The sequence below is a fragment of the Hemicordylus capensis genome, chromosome 6 (genome assembly GCF_027244095.1).
Source record: "Hemicordylus capensis ecotype Gifberg chromosome 6, rHemCap1.1.pri, whole genome shotgun sequence".
NCBI classification, from domain to species: Eukaryota; Metazoa; Chordata; class Lepidosauria; order Squamata; family Cordylidae; genus Hemicordylus; species Hemicordylus capensis.
The window spans coordinates 19,167,365-19,187,252 of record NC_069662.1 but is presented as its reverse complement, the minus strand read 5'-3'; the positions used below and the strand labels follow the sequence as shown (position 1 = coordinate 19,187,252).

The 19,888-nt window shown below is 45.8% G+C and overlaps 3 protein-coding genes across 6 annotated transcripts in view; 1 reads left to right on the top strand and 2 right to left on the bottom strand.

The window, feature by feature from the left end:
* The window catches only part of FAM83E (family with sequence similarity 83 member E), a 37,785-nt gene that overhangs the window by 7,891 nt on the left and 10,006 nt on the right, over positions 1-19,888 (bottom strand). For all 3 annotated transcript variants that reach the window (XM_053266437.1, XM_053266439.1, XM_053266438.1), the window contains one exon: positions 18,254-18,378. In XM_053266437.1, the coding sequence (XP_053122412.1) occupies positions 18,254-18,378 (125 nt within the window). The remainder of the gene's footprint in view (positions 1-18,253; positions 18,379-19,888) is intronic.
* SHISA7 (shisa family member 7) overlaps positions 5,893-19,888 on the top strand; it is a 110,881-nt gene continuing 96,885 nt past the window's right edge. For both annotated transcript variants that reach the window (XM_053266444.1, XM_053266440.1), the window contains exon 1: positions 5,893-6,029. The gene's annotated coding sequence lies outside the window, so the exon portion shown is untranslated. The remainder of the gene's footprint in view (positions 6,030-19,888) is intronic.
* On the bottom strand, positions 7,875-18,377 carry LOC128332117 (sperm acrosome membrane-associated protein 4-like). The gene is made up of 2 exons (XM_053266451.1): positions 18,254-18,377; positions 7,875-9,460 (listed from the first exon to the last, which is right to left on the bottom strand). Exon 2 carries the CDS (start codon positions 8,300-8,302, stop codon positions 7,925-7,927), a length of 378 nt encoding a protein of 125 aa, XP_053122426.1. The 5' UTR covers positions 8,303-9,460; positions 18,254-18,377; the 3' UTR covers positions 7,875-7,924.

The window sequence follows — 19,888 nt, the reverse complement described above, 5'->3', positions numbered from 1 at the left end:
AAGGGATTTAAAACCAGGGATCTTGTAAGAACTGAGTTTCTGACCTTTAACAGAGAATTGCCTCCTCTCTGTCTGAAACCAGGAAGCTTTCTTTTCTGAAATTAAAACTCCAAAATGGGTTAAGCAGGAGGTCACCACGTTCTGGAAAAATGAAATAATTTATTTAATGTTTAATTTTAGAAATGCATATCCTGCCTTTAACCTTCCATTAAAACATAAAGCCCAAGACGGCTCATCATAATTAAAACAGTATAAAATCAACTAAACCTTATCCTGGCCAATCCTCTTTTTCTGAGGTGCTGTCTGGGATTTGTCCAGATTGCCGTTTTGGCCAGGATTACAGCTGGGATCTCCCCATGCCCATCCTCTCCATACCCGGTGCCTGTACCTCCCTTGCTCACTCATCTGGTTGCATGTCTTCACCCTGCTCCAGATCCCCCTCAGCAAACAGCCCATTGCAGCTCCGCTCCCACCCCGGATGCAACTTGTGGAGATGAGCTGCAGGTGGGGTGGGGTGAGGGGTCGCATCGCAGCAGCAGCATATGGGGGCAGAGCTGCTCAGGGGTGTAACTAGGGTAGGGCAGGCAGCACAAGTGCCCCAGGCGCCACTTGAAGGGGCCGCCATTTTGTTAAAATAATAAAGAAAATTTAAATGGCCACCAAAAATAAAATGGCCACTGCGCATGCTCAAATGGCCTCTGTGAGGTCCTAGGCCATGCCAGGCCTCAGAGAGGCCATTTGAGCATGCACGGTGGCCATTTTGTTTTCAGCGGCCATTTTTAAAAAACAAATCTTTTTTTAAAAAAAAATGGCCATGGCACATGCTCAAATGGTCCCTGAGAGGTCCTAGAGGCCAGTGGGGGGAGGGGGAACATTTGCAGACTCCTCCATGGCCTTTAGGAAGCCCCCCAAAGGGGCTACAGGTGGTAATAATAATAATAATAATAATAATGAATAATAAATATATATATAATATGTCACTGTACACATATTTAGTTTGGCACTATGTACAGAGAATCAGGGCTTGTGAATACTGAGCTGAAGCTTATGAGCTAGGATTGTATTCATTTGCTCTTACTTTGCTTCTTGTGATAAGTGAGTTAAATGTGATGTCTTAATCATATGGCTATTAATGGTGAGTTTTTCTTTGAATCAGTGTGAAATCCTTAGTATTAAGGCCCACTGGGAGTTTCTTGTCCTCTTTCTCTCATTTTAACTGTCTTTCTGAAATACTAGAATATATTCCAAGCAGTGACACAGTTTACTCTGCATATCCTTTAATTATTTTCAGAGTATCTGGGAAAAGTCAAATTCTCCATTTATTTTTAAAACTTATGTAATAGTGATGCTACAAAGCATAGTAGAGAATTAGACAGGCACTTCTGTTTAGTTTCCCAAGTACACCTCCGCATAGTATTTGGGTATTTCATGAGCCCCAGCATACTGAAATTTGTAGTTTTCCAGCATTTTTTGTTCTGCTTTACATCCACTGCTAAATAGTTTTTGAAATATTAAAAGATTAACGAGCTTGACTTGTATTTTTGAGCTGATATTATGGTAAAGTAATCTGAAAGATGGGTGTCAGATGTTTGGACAGGAGGTGCAATTCCACTGCTTGCCCTAGGCACTATTTTCTTTAGATACGCCTCTGGAGCTGCTCGCAGGCACAGCAGCAATGGGAAGCTGACCAAGGGAGATCAGGAATAGGACAAAGCGGTTCAACTAGAGGAGTGGTCAAAGAAGGCAAAGGCACCGGATACAGGAAAGATGGACGTGAGGAGGCTGTAATTCAGTTTAAGTACACCTGTGCTGGTTGTGAGGCAATTAGCCGGAGTACCAGTGCTCCCTGGCAAGGGAGCAGGCACCAGGAGGAAGCTCTGCAAGGCGAGAGTGAAAGACCAGGCTGAGGTAACCTACCTCCTCTCAACCCTCAGGGATCCTTTGAGTCCCCCTTAAACAAGGGACTCACCACCACCACCACCACCACCACTATATACTGTTTTTCAACAGAAGTCTCAAAGTGGTTTACAAAATAAATAAATAAATAAATAAATAAATAAGATGGTTCCCTGTCCCCAAAGGGCTCACATTCCAAAAAGAAACACAAGGTAGACACCCACTGGAGGGATCTCCCAACAAGGGATCTTTAGATTTTTAAAATTTTTAATGAAGTTTACTAAGAAAAGAAAAGGGGGAAAACCTAGACAGCAGACTGAGCAGACCAGACACACAGGTCTCCTGGTCACAGGCTGCCCCACCGCGGTGAGCTGTATTTATATTCAAATTATCTATACATGTAAATCTCATGCAAATTTTAATCCTTTTTTTAAAGTGATGTATTCCTGGTCATCCTAGTTTACAGTCATTAGCCATATTCACACATTCTGTTCAGCACACATACTATCTGTTCATAGTGCACAGTAGTACACTTCCTTTCTGTACCCAGGTTCACTATTAAAATGAACATATGTACAGCCATTCACACAAAAACATGTAAATGCATACAGACACCTGTACACGTCCAATGTAATGTCTGAATAAGGTTATCATCATCCAGTAAAATTCTTCCTGGACAGTACCGGGAATCTCAAAATTCAAAACTCTCCAATAGAAAAAGAACATCTGGCACACAGAAAACTTGATGTTAGGATTTTAGCCTATCCTTCTTCCTGACATGCTAGATTTCTCTGTGTAGGATTCTGCCCCACCGCCCCCCACAGGGAAGCAATGAAATATACAATCCCCTCAATGCAGTCTGAAATAGTACAGTATCTTCCAGGAATATTTGACTGTGTGGTGTGGTGGTGAGCTGTCTGTCTACACTATGGCTAAGTTTTGCTGTAGGTTAGACTGAGGCAGTGACATGCTGAAGCCAATCCATGAGTTTCATGACTGAATGCAGTTTCCCACATCCATACCAAATACTACTTAACACTAAATCAATTGCTGTAAAGTGACATATCAAGCACTACAGAGAGAGGGCAGAGGTGAAAAGTTTAGGGGGAGAAGATGACTGAGAGGGGACAAGACAGAGGTTTATAAAATTGGAAATAAGTTGGAGAAGGTGGATAGAGAGAACAATTTTCTCCCTCCCTTTCTCCTAACATTAGAATGCGTAGTCATCCAATTAAACTGATGGTCAGTAGACCCAGTAGAGGAAAGAAAGTACTTCTTCATACATCATTAAATTGAATAATTAACAACTATATGCTAGACGGCTGTAGAAGGTGAAATTAAAGGAGGATATAGATCTATCATTCACCATTGGCCAATGGAGCCTCCAAGTTCAGTGGCAGTATACCTTGAATACCAATTGCTGAGGGGACAATTATAAGGGAGGGTTATTGCCTTAATGCTCTTCTTGTGGGCTTCTGGAAGCATCTGGTTGGCCTCTCTGGGAAACAGGATGCTGAACATTTGGCCTAATCCAACAGAGTTCTTCTTATATTCTTAGAGAGGATTACTTAAACCAGCCATCTCAGACAATTGTTTACCTACCCCATTGTTAACCTGTCCCTACACAAAAAAGACTCTGCACCTCTCCTGAGTAATGTGATCTTTCACACCGATTCTCACACATCTTCAGTGTTTCTCTGAAGGGCAGTTTCTTCTGCAATATATTTTGATGTGGCTCCAAACCCCAGTCCTCTATTCATTTTGAGCAATAGTGTAGATTGAATTGGATACCGTGAGGATTTGTTATGAGTGAGAACAGGCTACTGAAAATGCAGTGGAGGAAGGTTGGGGTTGGGTTTTTTTTAGTATTGTCGTGTTCATAAATTGAGAAAAATTTCCATTGGTAGAGGTTCATCAGGAGGTAAATAAAGGAGGGGAGGAAGGAATTTTCTTTTAAAATGGCAATTTATCAGGAACAACAAGTAGGTTAGCCCTAATATTTTACCTGTTTCATGATAACTGTACTGGATTTACAAAGCGGCTCCAAAAATGTATTAAGGGCCGCTTTCTAGTCACATGTGCCTCCTTTCTCTCTGGCTAGAATTGCCATGCCCCCCGGAATTCCGGGTTTCACTCGGATTTTAAGCATCAGATTGCTTAGCCCACCCGGATTCGCTCGGATTTCAGCTTTCATTTTTTTAAAAAAGGGAAGAAGCAGGGGGGAAGCGAAGCTCTAGCCCTTGTAGAAGCGGAGTTATGGAGCAAAACATGCTGTCACTATTATGCTAAAAAATTATTTTCAAGCCAATTTACATAATATGCAAATTAGGCACCCGGATTTGGAAAGCCAGAATATGGCAGCCCTATCTCTGGCTCAGTTCAGCCTTCACTCACATAAAAACCATCGTTAAGGAAGCTTAATTAATATGCTGTCTGAACTGATAAAACCATGGTTTGAAATGACAACTCCTAGAGCTTTCCCAGATGCTTTACTGTGGCAGGAAGTGCCTAAAGTTAAGCTGTTCTGAGCACTGCACCAAAATGCTACTTTCTCAGGATGTATATAATGGCACAGTAACAGCGAATCGTCAGGAAAAAAGCGGAATGATGCCATTTCCTCTATGAACGGCACCTTCTGTTGCCATCTTGATGTCGCTGTAAATGGTTGCCTTGTATGTTTAAACTGCCTTTTGGAAAAGCTCCTAATGACACCGTTGATCTGCCTGCAGAAGCCCTTATACCAGGGCTCCACAACTTTGGCCTGCCAACTGTTGCTGGACTACAGTTCCCATCATCCCCAGCTACAGTCGCCAATAGTCAGGGATGATGGAAGTTAGTGTCCAACAACAGCTGGGACTTTTACGCACAGCAGGTTTTACTGTGAGTTTACAGGGAGGCTTTACTGCAAACTCAAAGTTGTCCCCCAAAGACCGCCACATATAGTGGATATTTTTACCTCGGATATAAACCGGGCTACATTCTAACACGCAGCAAAAAACCCAAATTGTGTGTGAACTGCTCCCGTATAACTCGCAGGGACTTCAGGGTAAATCTAGCCGATATGTGAACGCACCCCCTCCATTCCGGAGGAGATGTGAATTAAAGGGATTCAAAAGCTTCCTGGAGGGCCAAAGTTGAGTAGCTCTGCCCTACACCATAGAAATAGGAGTGCTGAGCAGACCAGGCCCGGCCCAAGCCCCACCTGAGCCTGAGGCGAACTGCTTCCTCCCTGTTGGTGTGCAGGGCATTCCTCACCCCCGCCCGCATAGCCCCCATCTTGCTTCTTAAAGCTCTCAGACCACTTTGTGCATCAAGTAGCTCTTTCCAATTCTCCACACCTCCCCCCCCCGCCCAGTGTTCCCTGTAACAAGATTCCCAGACATTGGTGACTACCATTCCCATGACCCCTAGCCAAAGGCCATTGCAGCTGAGGATACTGGGAGTTGTAGTCTACAAAACGTGGGAATTCCTGTTAGGGGGAACACTACCCCCACCTCATGCTCAATGCTTTTGATCTCGTTCTGCCAGTGGTGGCAGCTGTCTCTGCTCAGACTCCTCAGCCAGGTCGGGTAGGTCAGGCAAGGCCCACTGAAGTGGCCGGTGATGAAGGGGCCTTCTGTCACTGCCACGGACACTGCCTCCAATCTATGGTTTGAGACGGGCCTTACTGGTGGGCTGTCCCTGGGGAGACAGAAGACAGAAGCAGGCAAGTGGTTTCAATTCATGGTTTTCTGGTACATTCCAGAGTTTATCAAACCATGATTCGGGTTCTAAACTATTAGGCAGGTCATATGTTAACACCAAGCCATGGTTGGCCATGTGAACCATCGCAGTGGCTAGTGAAAACATTGGTTTGATGTGACATCCTTCTTCTTCCTTCTTGCATGAAGGACAGCCCGCACAGCCAATCACAGCTGGAGAGAGGGAGGGACTTCCTCCCTCCGGTTCAGACAGCCCAGCCTGCAGTTCTGCATTCAGACACGGATAGGAGCGGGAAAGAGCAGCGAAACCTCGTCTCTCGGATAGGAGCGGTGAAACTCTCTACAAACCCAAGGCTGAAATTGGAGTTTGGAGAGCAAAACCTCAGGTCGCTCTGCATTTGGGACCGGAGTTACACGCATTTGGATATTCAGGTTTGGGAACCTCTGGCCCCTTCAACTCAAGTTTCCCATTACATGCAGATGGGGCCTCTTTCTCAGAGCTAAACGAAATGTGAAAATCGGTGTTAGCTGTAATCTGACAGCTATTCCTAAAATATGTAAGGGAGGATTGAGGACAGAAAACCTGTGAGCAGAGAGGGCATGCTTAAAACTTGTCCTGTGCTATTTCCCCCACTCTAAATTCCCACCTCAGTGGCATTTCTCCTGTGTAGAGAAATTACTGTGAATAATTGGGGGCACCAGAACTATGGGTAGGGGATGCACTAAACACCTTTGTCCTGCTCCTTCTCCACTTGTTTCCTCCAGAAGTTCCCCTGCCCCCGCCCTTCAAAAAGGGCTGTCAGGCTATAGCTACATGGATGGGTATATATGTAATTGCTCTGACGCACACACCCTCCATAACAGGTTCTGCTCACCTCAGCTGAGAGGCACTTGCATAGAAATGAGCAGGTATGCCTTTGGCCATTGTGGCTGGGAATGATGGGAGTTTTAGTCCAACACCTGGAGGTCATTCACACAATCAAAAACTGTGTTCTACCCAGGTTTGGAAGCTGCGTTGGCTCCCAGTATTAAGCTGTGTGGATGCAAGGCAAGAGGAAAACCTGGGCAGAAGTGATTGTGTGGAAGCAAGGTAGAAGGAAAAGCTACCCAGGTTTCCCTCCTACCTTGCTTGCATACAATCACTTCTGCCACGGTTTCCCTCCTAACTTGATTCCACACAACCAAAAATTGGGAGTACACACAGCTCCCAAACCTGGATAGAACACAGTTTTTGATTGTGTGAATGACCTCCTGGGGACACAGACAGTAAGGATGAGTCACACCCATCATTCTTGTGTGTGTGCCTATTTTTATTTTTGGTATATAACATTTGTTCATACACCTCTCACACAATTCTGAAGAAGCATTTTGTTCCAGAAATGAAAAGTTCTTATGCTTATGGAGGAGAATCTGATGAATGAAATCTATGAACTGTGTAGTCAATCCTGGCTTGAACAAGTATAACGTTGTTTGGGTATATGATCCTTTAACATACATTAGTTCAGTTACAAGATTGCTCTTCTTTTGAAACTGGGTTAATTTTTTTTTATTTGCCTGAAGTGTAAAACCCTATGAATAGATTGAATACATCATGCGATTTAAAATAAATTCCTCCAAATTTAGTGACCAAGCGTAGCCCACAGCCTCACTGCAGGCTTTTCTGCTGGTTGAAGGATCATAGTTGCACACAGGTATGTTTCTCTTCACCTCATCTCACCCCATGCCCAGAATCTCATGCTTTTCAAGAAGCAAGGGACTTGGTTTACCTTAGTGAAATGTGTAAAACTCAATCAGACCCTCATCATATTTTTAAGAGGTAGAAATAGAAGATCTACACCCAGAAAGGAATCAAATGTGCAGCTGGTAGGATAGAGGAGAATCCCAAAGGCCAAACACTGCAAAGGAAAGGAATGATTGAGGACAATATGATTCATTGCATCAAAACGCAACAAGGAGAAATTGTGCCTGAACTTGGGAGACAGCAGAGGTGGCATCGTTCCACTCAGCAATCTGTTGCAGCCGCCGCAGGGAACAAACTGTGATGTCTTAATGGACCTAGAAGTCCCGGCTATAAACATGGGATCTACATGTTCTGGATGAATCACACTGTGAGCTAGAACTTCTGAGTTCTTTAGTATCCTAAGAGTGCTACTGAATTATTATAAATAATAGCAGATTAGTAGTGTAAGGGAGGTGAGACATACACAGTTCTTCACCCAGTGCCCAGATGCAGCTACTTCTGGGGTGAAACATTTCATCACACCATAGGCACAAGGATTTAACATTCAAAATCAGGCTAAAGTTTTATTACTTGAGGCTCTTTTGAATCATAGCAGGCCCAGCAGGAGTATGCTGATGAGGGAAAGCTGCAGGGAAAGGGAAGGGGCTATGAGGGTCTGAGGCTGAGCTGCATTGCACAAGCTCCCTTTACAGCAGTTGGTGACCAAGCTGTAGGTGACCCCCATGTGAGAAACAGGCTGTTCCCTGCCACAGTTGATGGCACGGGTGCAGCCCTTGTTTTTGATCATTGATACACCCAAGGCGGCTCCTTGGCCTACAAAGCAGTCTTCATCCTCTCCACAGCTCATCTTGGTGCTGGGGCATATAGTTGAGTCAGTGATTTCACAGAAGTAGCATTGCTTGGAGAATGCAGGAGGCAACATGAAGACCAAAAGGCATATGAAGAAGGACAAATGGTGCTTCATTGCTTGGCCAAGAATAAAACCAACCAGTGGTTTCTTTCTTGATCCACAGACAAGTAGTGTGGAAATTTAGAGCTTCACAAAAACCTAAAATCCTTCCCACTAATGGGTTTGCAGGGAGGGCGTCTTCACCTATTTTCTAAGCGCACAACTTTGATTTTTGTAGTTTGGGAGGCTTCGGAACCAGTTTCTCGGCTCTGCTTTTCAAATCCAGTTCTCAACAAAATGGGTCAACTTGGTCTCTTCAACCCAGAAAGATGTTGGAATTCCTTAACTTCAGAAGCCTACTTTGGATCTAAGCTTCCTTTCCCCCCAAAGGAACTTCTTAACTGGGGGATCTGAGTTCCCCTTAACTGTGTGTTTTCAGAAATCAGTCGTCATGTAACTTCTTTCCTCAGTCCAAATTCTTTATGTGTGGTAGGTCTGACTTTTACTGTGATATAGGAACGTAGAAGTTTTAGAACTGAACCAGAATGTCACCTCTACCTGTATTTCCAGATGCAAATCACAATGCAAGGTTTGGGTTCCACAAATGTTGGTCCTAATTTATGGCGCATGACTCAAACATCTTCAGAGCTGGCTGGCTTCCAGCTACAGAACAAACCACTTGGTTGATCTACATGGTCTTCCTAAAAGCCAGTGTGAACTGGTTTTCTTTAGCTTCAGGCCTGAGTCATAAATCCTCATTGATTCAGCACACAAAGCTCAAAAACTGGATTCCAGCACTTACAAACAATCTCCAATCTTGCAACTCTTAACCCACTCAAAGGACAGAATGTTTCCAGCAACAGCCAGCAGAATTTACTGACTATTTGAGCAGTGAATGACATCATAATGGTTACTCCAAAAGCTCATTGGTAGATTCTATCCAGGACTTCCAGTTTAAGCCTCTTAAGGTGAGTCACTGCCAGTGATGCCACTTTGCTGATGTCATAGATGGAAAGAGAAGAACAAATAGTGTGGATGCATTGCCATATGCAGAATGATACAATGGAGTCTAGAGCCCTTATCACTTGAGATAAAAGAGAGAGTGAGCAGGACTCCTAGCTTCTCTCTGAGAAAAATTAGGCAGAATCTTAACTACTGGGTTCTTGAGCAAATCGTATTTACAGGTTGAGCAGAGTAGGATGTGGAGGAATCCAGGAAGTGATCCAGCACCCTCTGAAACCAAAGATAGGTCAGAACAATAATGCTACTTGAACTACAGCTCAGTTGTTATGCTATTAATAGTTTGGCAATGGAAGCTACTACATTTCGGCTGATATAAACATATGAAGCTGCCTTCTGCCAAGTCAGACCACTGGTCCATCTAACTCAGTGTCCATACTGATAGACAACAGCTCTTCAGGGTTGCAGTCAGGAATGTTTCCACCACCTCCTGCCTGATTCTTGAACTAGAGATATATCAGGGATTGAACCTCGGATTTTCTGCGTGCAAATCATGATCTCCACCACTAAGCTATTGCTTCTCTCAAATTAGGCTGAATTAGCAATGAGTCCTCTTAAATCTAGGGTTGCCATGTCCCCTGAAATTCTGGGTTTCACCTGGATTTTAATCATCTCACTCACATTGCTTAGCCCACCCAGACTGGCCTGCAATGCAGCTTTCATTTTTTTTAAAAAAAAGCTAAGCTCCAACCCTTGTAGAAGCAGCGTTATGGAGCAAAATGTGCAATCACTATTCTGCTCAAAAATTATTTTCAAGCCAATTTACATAATATGCAAATTAGGCACCCATCTTTGGAAAGCCAGAATATGGCAATCCTACTTAAATCTGAATACCAACTCCTCTGCCAAATCCAGTTTAATCATGGCACCAGAAGCCTGTGGGCTTTCTCTGCTTACAATGAGGAATTAAACTGGAAAGACCTTATCTGCAATTGCATCAGAGCAAAGTCAAACATCTTAAGTCAAACATCTCTGTCCTGTCTCCCTTGCTGTCTCTAATGCCTGGAACAGCCTCCCAGAATGCTTGTTTGATGCCCTTGATGCCTCCAAATCCTCTCCACTCAAAACTGTCTTTTCAGTGGAGCCTTTGACTTAATCCCTTTTGTCCCCATATCCTATTCTGACTTAGCTTAACTAATAACTAAAATAAACACATATTCTTCCCCTGATTACCCTGTCTCCTCCACTTTCCTCCCCTTCTAAAATTTGATACAGGGAGACAACAGAAGATTGTGAGTCCCTCAGGGCACAGACATATCCTCTTGTACTCTGTAAAGTACCAGGCATGTTGATGATGCTATATATCAATCAATGAGCTCATTCACACAATCAAAAACTATGTTCTACCCGGGTTGGGAGCTGTGTGTTCTCCAAACTGTTCTACCCACAAACAAAACAAAAGTTGTGTTACAGGACTGAGACAAAATGCCCCTCCCCCTGATTTTGCCACCAAGTGGCAAAATGGGATGACAGATTTTCAGGGGGCACAATTTTTTGCCAGAAGCCCCCTCAGAATGACACTAGGACCAGGGGCGTATCTAGGGTGGGGCAGGCAGGGCATGTGCCCCGGGCGCCACTTGAAGGGGGGGCGCCATTTCTTTAAAAAAAAATTTTTTTTAATGGCCACCGAAAACAGAATGGCCACCGTGCATGCTCAAATGGCCTCTGTGAGGCCCTAGGCCATGCCAGGCCTCGCAGAGGCCATTTGAGCATGCGACGTGGCCATTTTGTTTTCAGCAGCCATTTTTTTTATTTAAAAATTTATTTTTTAAAAATGGCCACCACACATGCTCAAATGGTCCCTGTGAGGCCCCAGAGGCCAGTGGGGGGAACACAGCCTTTAGGAAGCCCCCCAAAGGGGCTACAGGTTTAAAAAAATATAATATAATAGAAGTCACTGTACACATATTCAGTTTGGCACTATGTACAGAGAATCAGGGCTTGTGAATACTGAGCTGAAGCTTATGAGCTAGGATTGTATTCATTTGCTCTTATTTTGCTTCTTGTGATAAGTGAGTTAAATGTGATGTCTTAATCATATGGCTATTAATGGTGAGTTTGTCTTTGAATCAGTGTGAAATCCTTAGTATTAAGGCTCACTGGGAGTTTTTTGCTCTCTTTCTCTCATTTTAACTGTCTTTCTGAAATGCTAGAATATATTCCAAGCAGTGACACAGTTTACTCTGCATATCCTTTAATTATTTTCAAAGTCAAATTCTCTGTTTATTTTTAAAACTTATGTAATAGTGATGCTATAATGCCTAGTAGAGAATTAGACAGGCACTTAGACAGGGTTTTCCAAGTACACCTCCACATAGTATTTGGGTATTTCATGAGCCCCAGCATACTGAAATTTGTCATTTTCCAGCATTTTTTGGTCTGGCTACGTCCACTGCTAAATAGTTTTTGAAATATTAAAAGATTAACGAGCTTGACTTGTACTTTTCAGCTGATATTATGGTAAAGTTATCTGAAAGGTGGGAATCAGATGTTTGGACAGGGGGTGCAATTTCAGTGCTTGCCCTAGGCGCTATTTTCCCTAGATACGCCTCTGACTAGGACACAGTTTTTTTTCTGGTGGGCAACCTAAGACATCCGCTAGCTACTGGGAAACAGGGTGGTGGTGGTGAAAATGGTGAGCTGTAGGTAGAGTGTGTGATTTCAGTCTCCATTTTGCCTTCCCTGGGTCCCTTCAAAATTGGAAGATTACAAACTGTGAGGACTGAGTTCTAAAAATAGGTGGGAGGGGAGACACATTTAATGTCCCAAAACTTCCACTATTTTCCACTCCCCACCTACCCCTTTGTCACCAACAGAGGCTCTGCATTTAACTGACAGAAACTGAACAGAAAGAACATCATTCCCATCACGGGGCTGTAAAAAGCATCACCTCTTGCGTTCTTACTTGTCATGCAGCTTGTTAAAAGGCATGCAGTCTCTGCCTGCACAAGAGGTGGTAACCCGAATCTTGCACTGAGTCTTGGCAACCTTAACTGTGAGTAATTATAGAGGGAGGGCAGGAAGAGCAGGAACACAGGACCCAGCACACAGCAGTATGATAAGATGCAGTCATTCCAGGAGGAAGATGGTGCATGCAAAATTTGATGCCTGTGCCAGGACTGCAGGAGGGACTTGGGGGCTCAGACAAGGCGTATTTAGTTGGTCCTCTGAACCTGGGATCTGGATGTGCAAACCAAGACCATACGAGGCTTGTTTACATGATCGCTGGCAGGGTAGGAGAAGCATCAGCCTGGTTAGGAGAGCTGGATGTGCTCTCAATTTTCAGCAAATATTAGGGTAAGAGGTGGAGGGAATGACTGTTTGAGAAGCAGCAGCTGGGTCAGAGGGCTTTCCCTCCAACTTCAGTAAATAGCTGGGGACTTGCACACAATCATACTCCCCACATCCCACCTTAATGTTTACAAGCACACAACTGAAAACCTGGAGCACACTCTGCTCTCCTACTCAGGCTGGGCTTCTCCTATCCTGCCGGTAGTTTTGTGAACAAGCCCACGATATAGGAAGCTGCCTTATACCAAGGTCCGGCTAGCTCAGCACTGTCTAGGACTGACTGGCAGTGGCTCTCCAGGGTTCCAGACAGGGGTCCTTCCCAGCCCTACCCTGGAGATGCTGCCAGGGACTGAGTGGCAGAGCAAAGCAGATGCTCTACCACAGAGCTACAGGCCCATCTCTTGCACCTCGGACCTTTTGCGGTGCTTTGTGCAAACCTGAGATGGACTGAGAGCTATGCAGAAGCTGCTACTGAGGGGGGCAGGCTGAAGGTGGCCAACTGGGTTGTGTGTTTTTATTAAGGAGATGGTGCCATCAGTACTCTTGAGAACCACATGGCAGTCATGGGATAAGGGGACAGATTCATGTATGGACTAGTAACTGGTTGAAGGACGGGAAACAGAGGGGAGGTATAAATGGACAGCTCTCTAAAAAAGGGAAGTAAGAAGTAGGGAACCACAAGGATCTGTACTGGGACCAGTGCTTTTTAATTGTTTCATAAATGATCTAGAAGTTGGGGTAAGCAGCGAGGTGGCCAAATTTGCAGATGACACCAAACTATTTAGGGTAGTGAAATCCAAAACAGATTATGAGGAACTCCAGAAGGATCTCTCCAAACTGGGGAAGTGGGCAACAAAATGCCAAATGTAGTTCAATGTTAGCAAGTGTAAAGTGATACATATTAGGGCAAAGCAACCCAACTTATTTATTAAAAATTTATTACCGTATTTTTTGGACCATAAGACGCACCTGACCATAAGATGCACCCCCGGATTAGGGGCCAAATCGGCCCAAGATACTGCCGCGGCGGTGGCGGCCACCGCCGACGACCCACCCGCCCGGAATAGGGGCCGAATTGGCCCAAGGTACTGCCGCCGCAGCCGCCACCCCGCCCACCCGGATTAGGGGCCGAATCGGCCTAAGCTACTGCCGCGGCCGCCACGGCCGCCGACCGCCCACCCTCCCTCCCAGCTGCCCGAGTCCTCACCACCTTCAGGGACCCGCAATTGGAGAAGGAGAGAGGAGCTCGCAAACAGAGCTCCTCTCTCTGCAAAGCCTCGGCCTGAACTGGCGCTTTGGGCGCAAAGGACGCCTGGGAGTTCCGAACAGTGTCAGAACTTCCAGGCGTCCTTTGTGCCCAAAGCGCCAGTTCGGGCCGAGGCTTTGCAGAGAGAGGAGGTCTGTTTGCAAGCTCCTCTCTCCTTCTCCAATTGCGGGTCCCTGAAGGTGGTGAGGACTCGGGCAGCTGGGAGGGCGGGCGGGCGGTCAGCGGCGGCAGTACCTTGGGCCGATTCGGCCCCTAATCTGGGCGGGCGGGCGACAGCATTCGGACCATAAGACGCACCCTCATTTCCCCCCCACTTTTTGGGGGGGAAGTGCGTCTTATGGTCTGAAAAATACGGTATATACACCTCCTCCAAAGACTCTAGGCAGTGGACAACAACAATACCAATACCAATTATAAAATAAATTAAAAGGCAAACGCCTGGCGAAACAGGTAGGTCTTAAGAAGGGCCTTAAAAGCAGCTAGGGAGGGAGCTGAACAAATCTGGGAGGGAAGAGTGTTCCAAAGAAGAGGGGCAGCCACAGAGAAGGCCTTCCTATGGGCCCAAGCACCACATACTACACCAGGGCCCGGGACACTAAGGAGGGCCAGCTGAGAAGACCTCACAGGACGGGATGCAACCAGCCAAGAGAGGCGATTCTGGAGATATACAGATGCTAAGCCCATAAGGGTTTTATAGGTGAGAACCAGCACTTTGAATTGGACCTGGAAGCAACCAGTGCAGCAAGCATAAAAGAGGTGTGACACTATCAAATCTACGGCCGCCCATGAGGAGGTGGGCTGCTGTATTCTGGACTAGTTGAAGCTTCACATATTCATTGATGGGGGCTGAGCTGTCAGTGACTGACCAGGAGAGGGATCTTGGGGTTGCGGTGGACAGCTCACTGAAAGTGTCGACACAATGTGCAACAGCTATGAAAAAGGCCAATTCCATGCTTGGAATCATTAAGAAAGGGGTTGAAAATAAAACTGCAAATATAGTAGTCCCACGCCAACCACAAGAATTCTGTTCCTGGAAACCCTTGCAGTTGGCAAATTTTCAGTAGGCGAGACCTAGACTTTAATGGGAAATGGGGGGTTAGGGGAATCGCAAGAGAGAAAATGCCCCAAAATACAAAGTTGATAAGAGGGGTGGCGGCGGCAGCATTTTGAACCTACCGATAATATAGAAGAATTTTAGGACAAGCCTAACCAGGCAGCTCTGCGGGGATGATTCAGCATTTATTTCTCTCATGTGAGCTTGCTCTTAGACGAAGGCTTTAATCTGCTACATCTATGACCCCTGAAATTAGCCCCCCAAGCCACCCAAAATTCAGAAAAAAATGTGCCAAACCATGCATACTCAGGATGCGGTTGACAAGGGTGGTGACAATTTTCTAATCGCGGATACTCAAAGCTGCAAATGGCAAACCCATGCTAGGCGAAGGATGACTGTATCTTAATGCCCTTATACAAAACTATGGTGTGGCCACATTTGGAGTACTGTGTACATTTCTGGTCACCATACCTCAGAAAGGACATTATAGAACTGGAGAAGGTGCAGATGAGGGCAACCAAGATGATCAGAAGCCTAGAGCACCTTCCTTACGAGGCAAGGCTACAACACCTGGAGCTTTTTAGTTTAGAAAAAAAAGACAACTGCAAGGAGACATGATAGAGGTCTATAAAATCAAGCGTGGTATGGAGAATGTTGATTTTTCTCCCTCTCTCATAACACTAGCACCAGGGGTAATCCCATGAAACTGATTGCCAAGACATTTAGGACCAAAAAAAGGAAGTACGTTTTCACACAGCAGATAAGAGACACAAGTTTTGGGCAGTATAGAAATATGTTAAATAAATAAATAACCTATGGAATTCTCTGGTACAAGTTGTAGTGACAGTCACCAGTCTGGATGGCTCTAAGAAGGGTTTAGATAAATTCATGGAGGACAGGTCTATGAATGTACACTAATCTGAGGGCTATAGGGCACCTCCAGCCTAAGAGGCAAGATGCCTTTAAATACCAGTTGCTGAGGAGCAACAGCAGGAGAGCGGGCAGGCCCTGACCTCTTGCGTATGGGCTCCTGAGAGGCATCTGGTGGGCCACTGTGTGAAACAGGACGCTGGACTAGATAGGCCTCCTTGGGTCTGATCCAGCAGGGCTGTTCTTAAGTTCTTAGTATACCTGGCATTTTGCAGAGTGGCAACTAGGCAAAAACAGACAGGACCTGACCCCAAAGTGCTGAGAATCTCAGATGAGGAGCAGAACAGAGAGAGGAGAAGGGGAGATGTGAAAAAAGGAATGATTCACAGGCCGGTAGCCAGCTGGTGGCATGGTGTGTACCTGCCACACCCAAAAATTATCTTTCCTCCCTAGCCTCACTGACTGTTTTCACTGAACATTTTATAACGTGCCTCCCCCGAATTCTGCAATCCCCCCCAAAAAAATTTGAGGCCTGATGATTCGTACCAGTGGAGTTGCACCTACCTAAAACTTAGGAAGATTAAGAGAAGTCCAAGCAGAGCAACAGCTTGACCTGCTGTAACAATCAGTTGGAATTACAAGAGCCAGTGTGGTGTAGTGGTTGGCCTAGGACTGGGAAGATCCAAGTTCAAGTCCCCATTCAACCATAGAACTCACTGGGTGACTCTAGGCAGGCCACTTATCTCTCAGCCTAACCTATCTCACAAGGCTGTTGTGAGGATAAACATAACCATATATAATGCTCAGGGCTCCTCGGAGGAACAGTAGGATAGAAATGTATGTAAAGGTAAAGATAAAGTGTGCCGTTGAATCAGTGTCGACTCATGGCGACCACAGAGCCCTGTGGTTGTCTTTGGTAGAATACAGGAGGTGTTTACCATTGCCTCCTCCCCATGCAGTATGAGATGATGCCTTTCAGAATCTTCCTGTATTGTTGCTACCCGATATAGGTGTTTCCCATAGTCTGGGAAACATACCAGCGGGGATTTGAACCGGCAACCTCTGGCTTGCTGGTCAAGCCATTTCCCCACTGCGCCATTAGGTGGCTCAGAAATGAAAAGTTTCATATGCCGATTTCTGCATAGAGGCAGTCCTCATTTTAAGCCACCCTGAGTTACGACAAACGGCACTTAAGACCTTTGTAAATTGCCGCTTATTTCAGCTTTGCAACTGTGTTTCAGCTTTACAACATTTGCTGTGGGAGGGGAGGTTCTGCTTGATGGTTGATGGTGCATGGGCCAGAGGAGGAAGCGGCAGCAGCAGCAACAATAGCAGCTCAGGCTCACACTGTCATCAAGACTGGTAGTCCTTGTGGCAGCTGCTGCTGCTGCATCTGAGGCTGTGGGTTTACTTGCCCATTCAAGATGCTCCTTCCGCTGCCACTGCTGTTGCTTCGGGTCCTCCTCCTCTTCTTCTTCCTCTAGGCTCAGCTGCTGAGTTTGTGACAGTGAGAGGGAAATAGCCCAGCCTGTTCCCAGCCCACACACCCCTTGCTGCCTGCCCTCCTTCCTTCTCCCTCTAATCGCTGCCCAGGAGGAGGAGGAGGAAATGGAGGCAAGCTACCCAGTTGCCTCCTTTCCTTCCATGGAAATATCAGAAAGGGACTGGGTACATAGCAAGGGCGAACAACTTCTGAATCTCTACCATCATCAACTTCCCTGCTGCACATCTGCATATCTGACACACCACCAGCTTTGACAGCAGCAGGGGGGAAACCCAAACAGATTACCCGACCTTGGTTCAGGAACCAAACCCTTCATAACATTGCTTCCTGTGGGAAAATAGGTTCTGAGAAAATGTTTCAACTTAAGACATGGTCTCCAGGAACCTATTGGGTCATACATCGGAGGGCTTCCTGTATTTTAAAAAGCTGTTCAGGGCACAAGGACAGGCCAGAATGTTTTTCTTTTTTTTTAGCCTACTTGCCAGTCGGCTTATGAAATCACCTGGCATTCCGTGTGTGTGTGTGTCTGTTCCGCCCCCTATCAACTTTGCAATGCCTGGACCGATATGAACCAATTTGGATACAGTTATAGGGACACCTCAACAATGCAGTTTGTGATGTCATCCACCCCACTTCAAGATGGTGGATGCATAAATGTTTGAGGCGCAAGTGGGCTAATTTGTGAACGGTCTAACCGATTTGAACCAAATGTGGCACAGTTGTAGTGAGTGACACATAGGGACACCTCAGTGGTATAGTTTGTAATGATGTCATCCACCCCGATCCAAGATGGCGACATGTGAATGTTTGAGGTGCAAGTGGTCTAACTTGTGAACCATCTAGCCGATTTGAACCAAATTTAGTTCTTACTAGAACCATTTGTTTCTGGTCAGTTGGCAACCCTAGATGGGCTCTTCGCCAGTCTTGGAGCCCAAGTAAATTCCTGAACTTTCCACCTTCTGAAGCCAGCCCTGTATTCACCCCAGGGTACAAATCGAAGCAGGGAAGAGTTCTTGTTACCTGTAGCTGCCAGTGATCACAACCTCCCCGTCAACCAGCAGAAATTTCTCCTTCGCAGTCCCTGTGACCTGTTTCTGGTGTCTGCTTTGGAAAGTACATCCACGGATGAGTCGAACTCTCAAGTTCTAGAATAGGGTGGAAGGATAAACAGAAAGGCCATATCATTTCCCCTGCACGTCTTGTGTGGGGATCTGTACTCTGTAATTGGCAAGGAACTGATGCTGTCCATGCAGAGGAAAGATGTCTCTCTTTATCAGTTAATTATGAAGAGCTTTGGGTGGGTTTTTTTTTTTTTTTGCTTTATGCCATGTGCAGCTGACTCTGGGATGGTAGGAATGACTTACACAGATGACCCACTTAGTACTGAGAACCAGGGGTGTAGACTTCTCAATTTCCCAGGGTGGGCACAGGGCACATGGCGGGAGAGGTGTTGTGGTAGCAAGCATTATTTGTCCCCTTTGCTAAGCAGGGCCCACCCTGGTTTGCATTTTAATGGGAGACTACATGTGAGCACTGTAAGATATTCCCCTTAGGGGATGAGGCCGCTCTGGGAAGAGCAGCTGCATGCATAGAGCACCACTAGCTTTCCTCCTTGTTATACATACTACTTCTAATCAGAGAATTATAGAGTGAGAGGGCCCTGAGAGGCAGCTGTGCCTCCTAAGAACTTGCTGAGCTACAAAGACAACACAGGACTGACTGTGTTGTTCAAATGACTGATGAACTTGAGCCCGAGAGCTTGCTCATGCTACCTGGCAGCCAGTGGGGGAAATTTCAGAGGGGACTTGAGCCCCACCCACAAAGTTTATGCCCCTGCTGAGAATTTCTATGCTGGGCTAACACAATCACAAAGACCCTGGATAAAAAGTTGATCAGGGTTAACACAATCACAAGATCCCAGATAAAAGGTTGATCAGGATTAGTGAGCCCAGTGGAAATGATCGTGTGAACCCAGAATTCCAGGGCAATACTGATCAAACAAGCATTTAACAGGGACAAATAACCAGGATTCAAGCAGTTTGACCAGAACTGCCCTGAAATTCTGGGTTCACACAATCAGCGCCATGAGGCTTGCTAATCCTCGTGATCGTGTGAACCCAGCCTGTATGACACATTTAATTCAGCTCTGGCTGATGTCCTGACTAACAAAGTATAAAGCATAAAGGAGCTTCCTATGTTCTAGTGGCTGACTATTGTGGCTGGAGATGATGGAAGTTGTAGTTCAGCAACATCTGATGTACCACAGATTGGGAACCCCTGGTGTACACTGACTGGAAGAGGCTCTCCAAGGTTCCAGGCAAAAGTCTTTCCCTGCCCTACCTGCAAGTGCCAGGAATTGAACCGGGGACCTCCTGCATGCGAGCAGATGCTCTACTACTGAGCTATGGCCCCATCCCCTGCATATCATATTTTAACTAAATAGCAGCCACAACACCTGGGACAGGGGACAGTGTTTCTATCTGAGGCGGCTTGATACTGGAGTAGACCATCTCTCTAGCCCAATACCTAGGCGCTTTACACGATTGGTGTGAAGTGCTGGAGGAGGTTCTGCGGGGAGAGCGGGTCTCCCCACAGATGATCCAAAGGCAGCCCTGGGCGGCCAGATCGGTCACCCACACGACTGCTGGCTCCGTC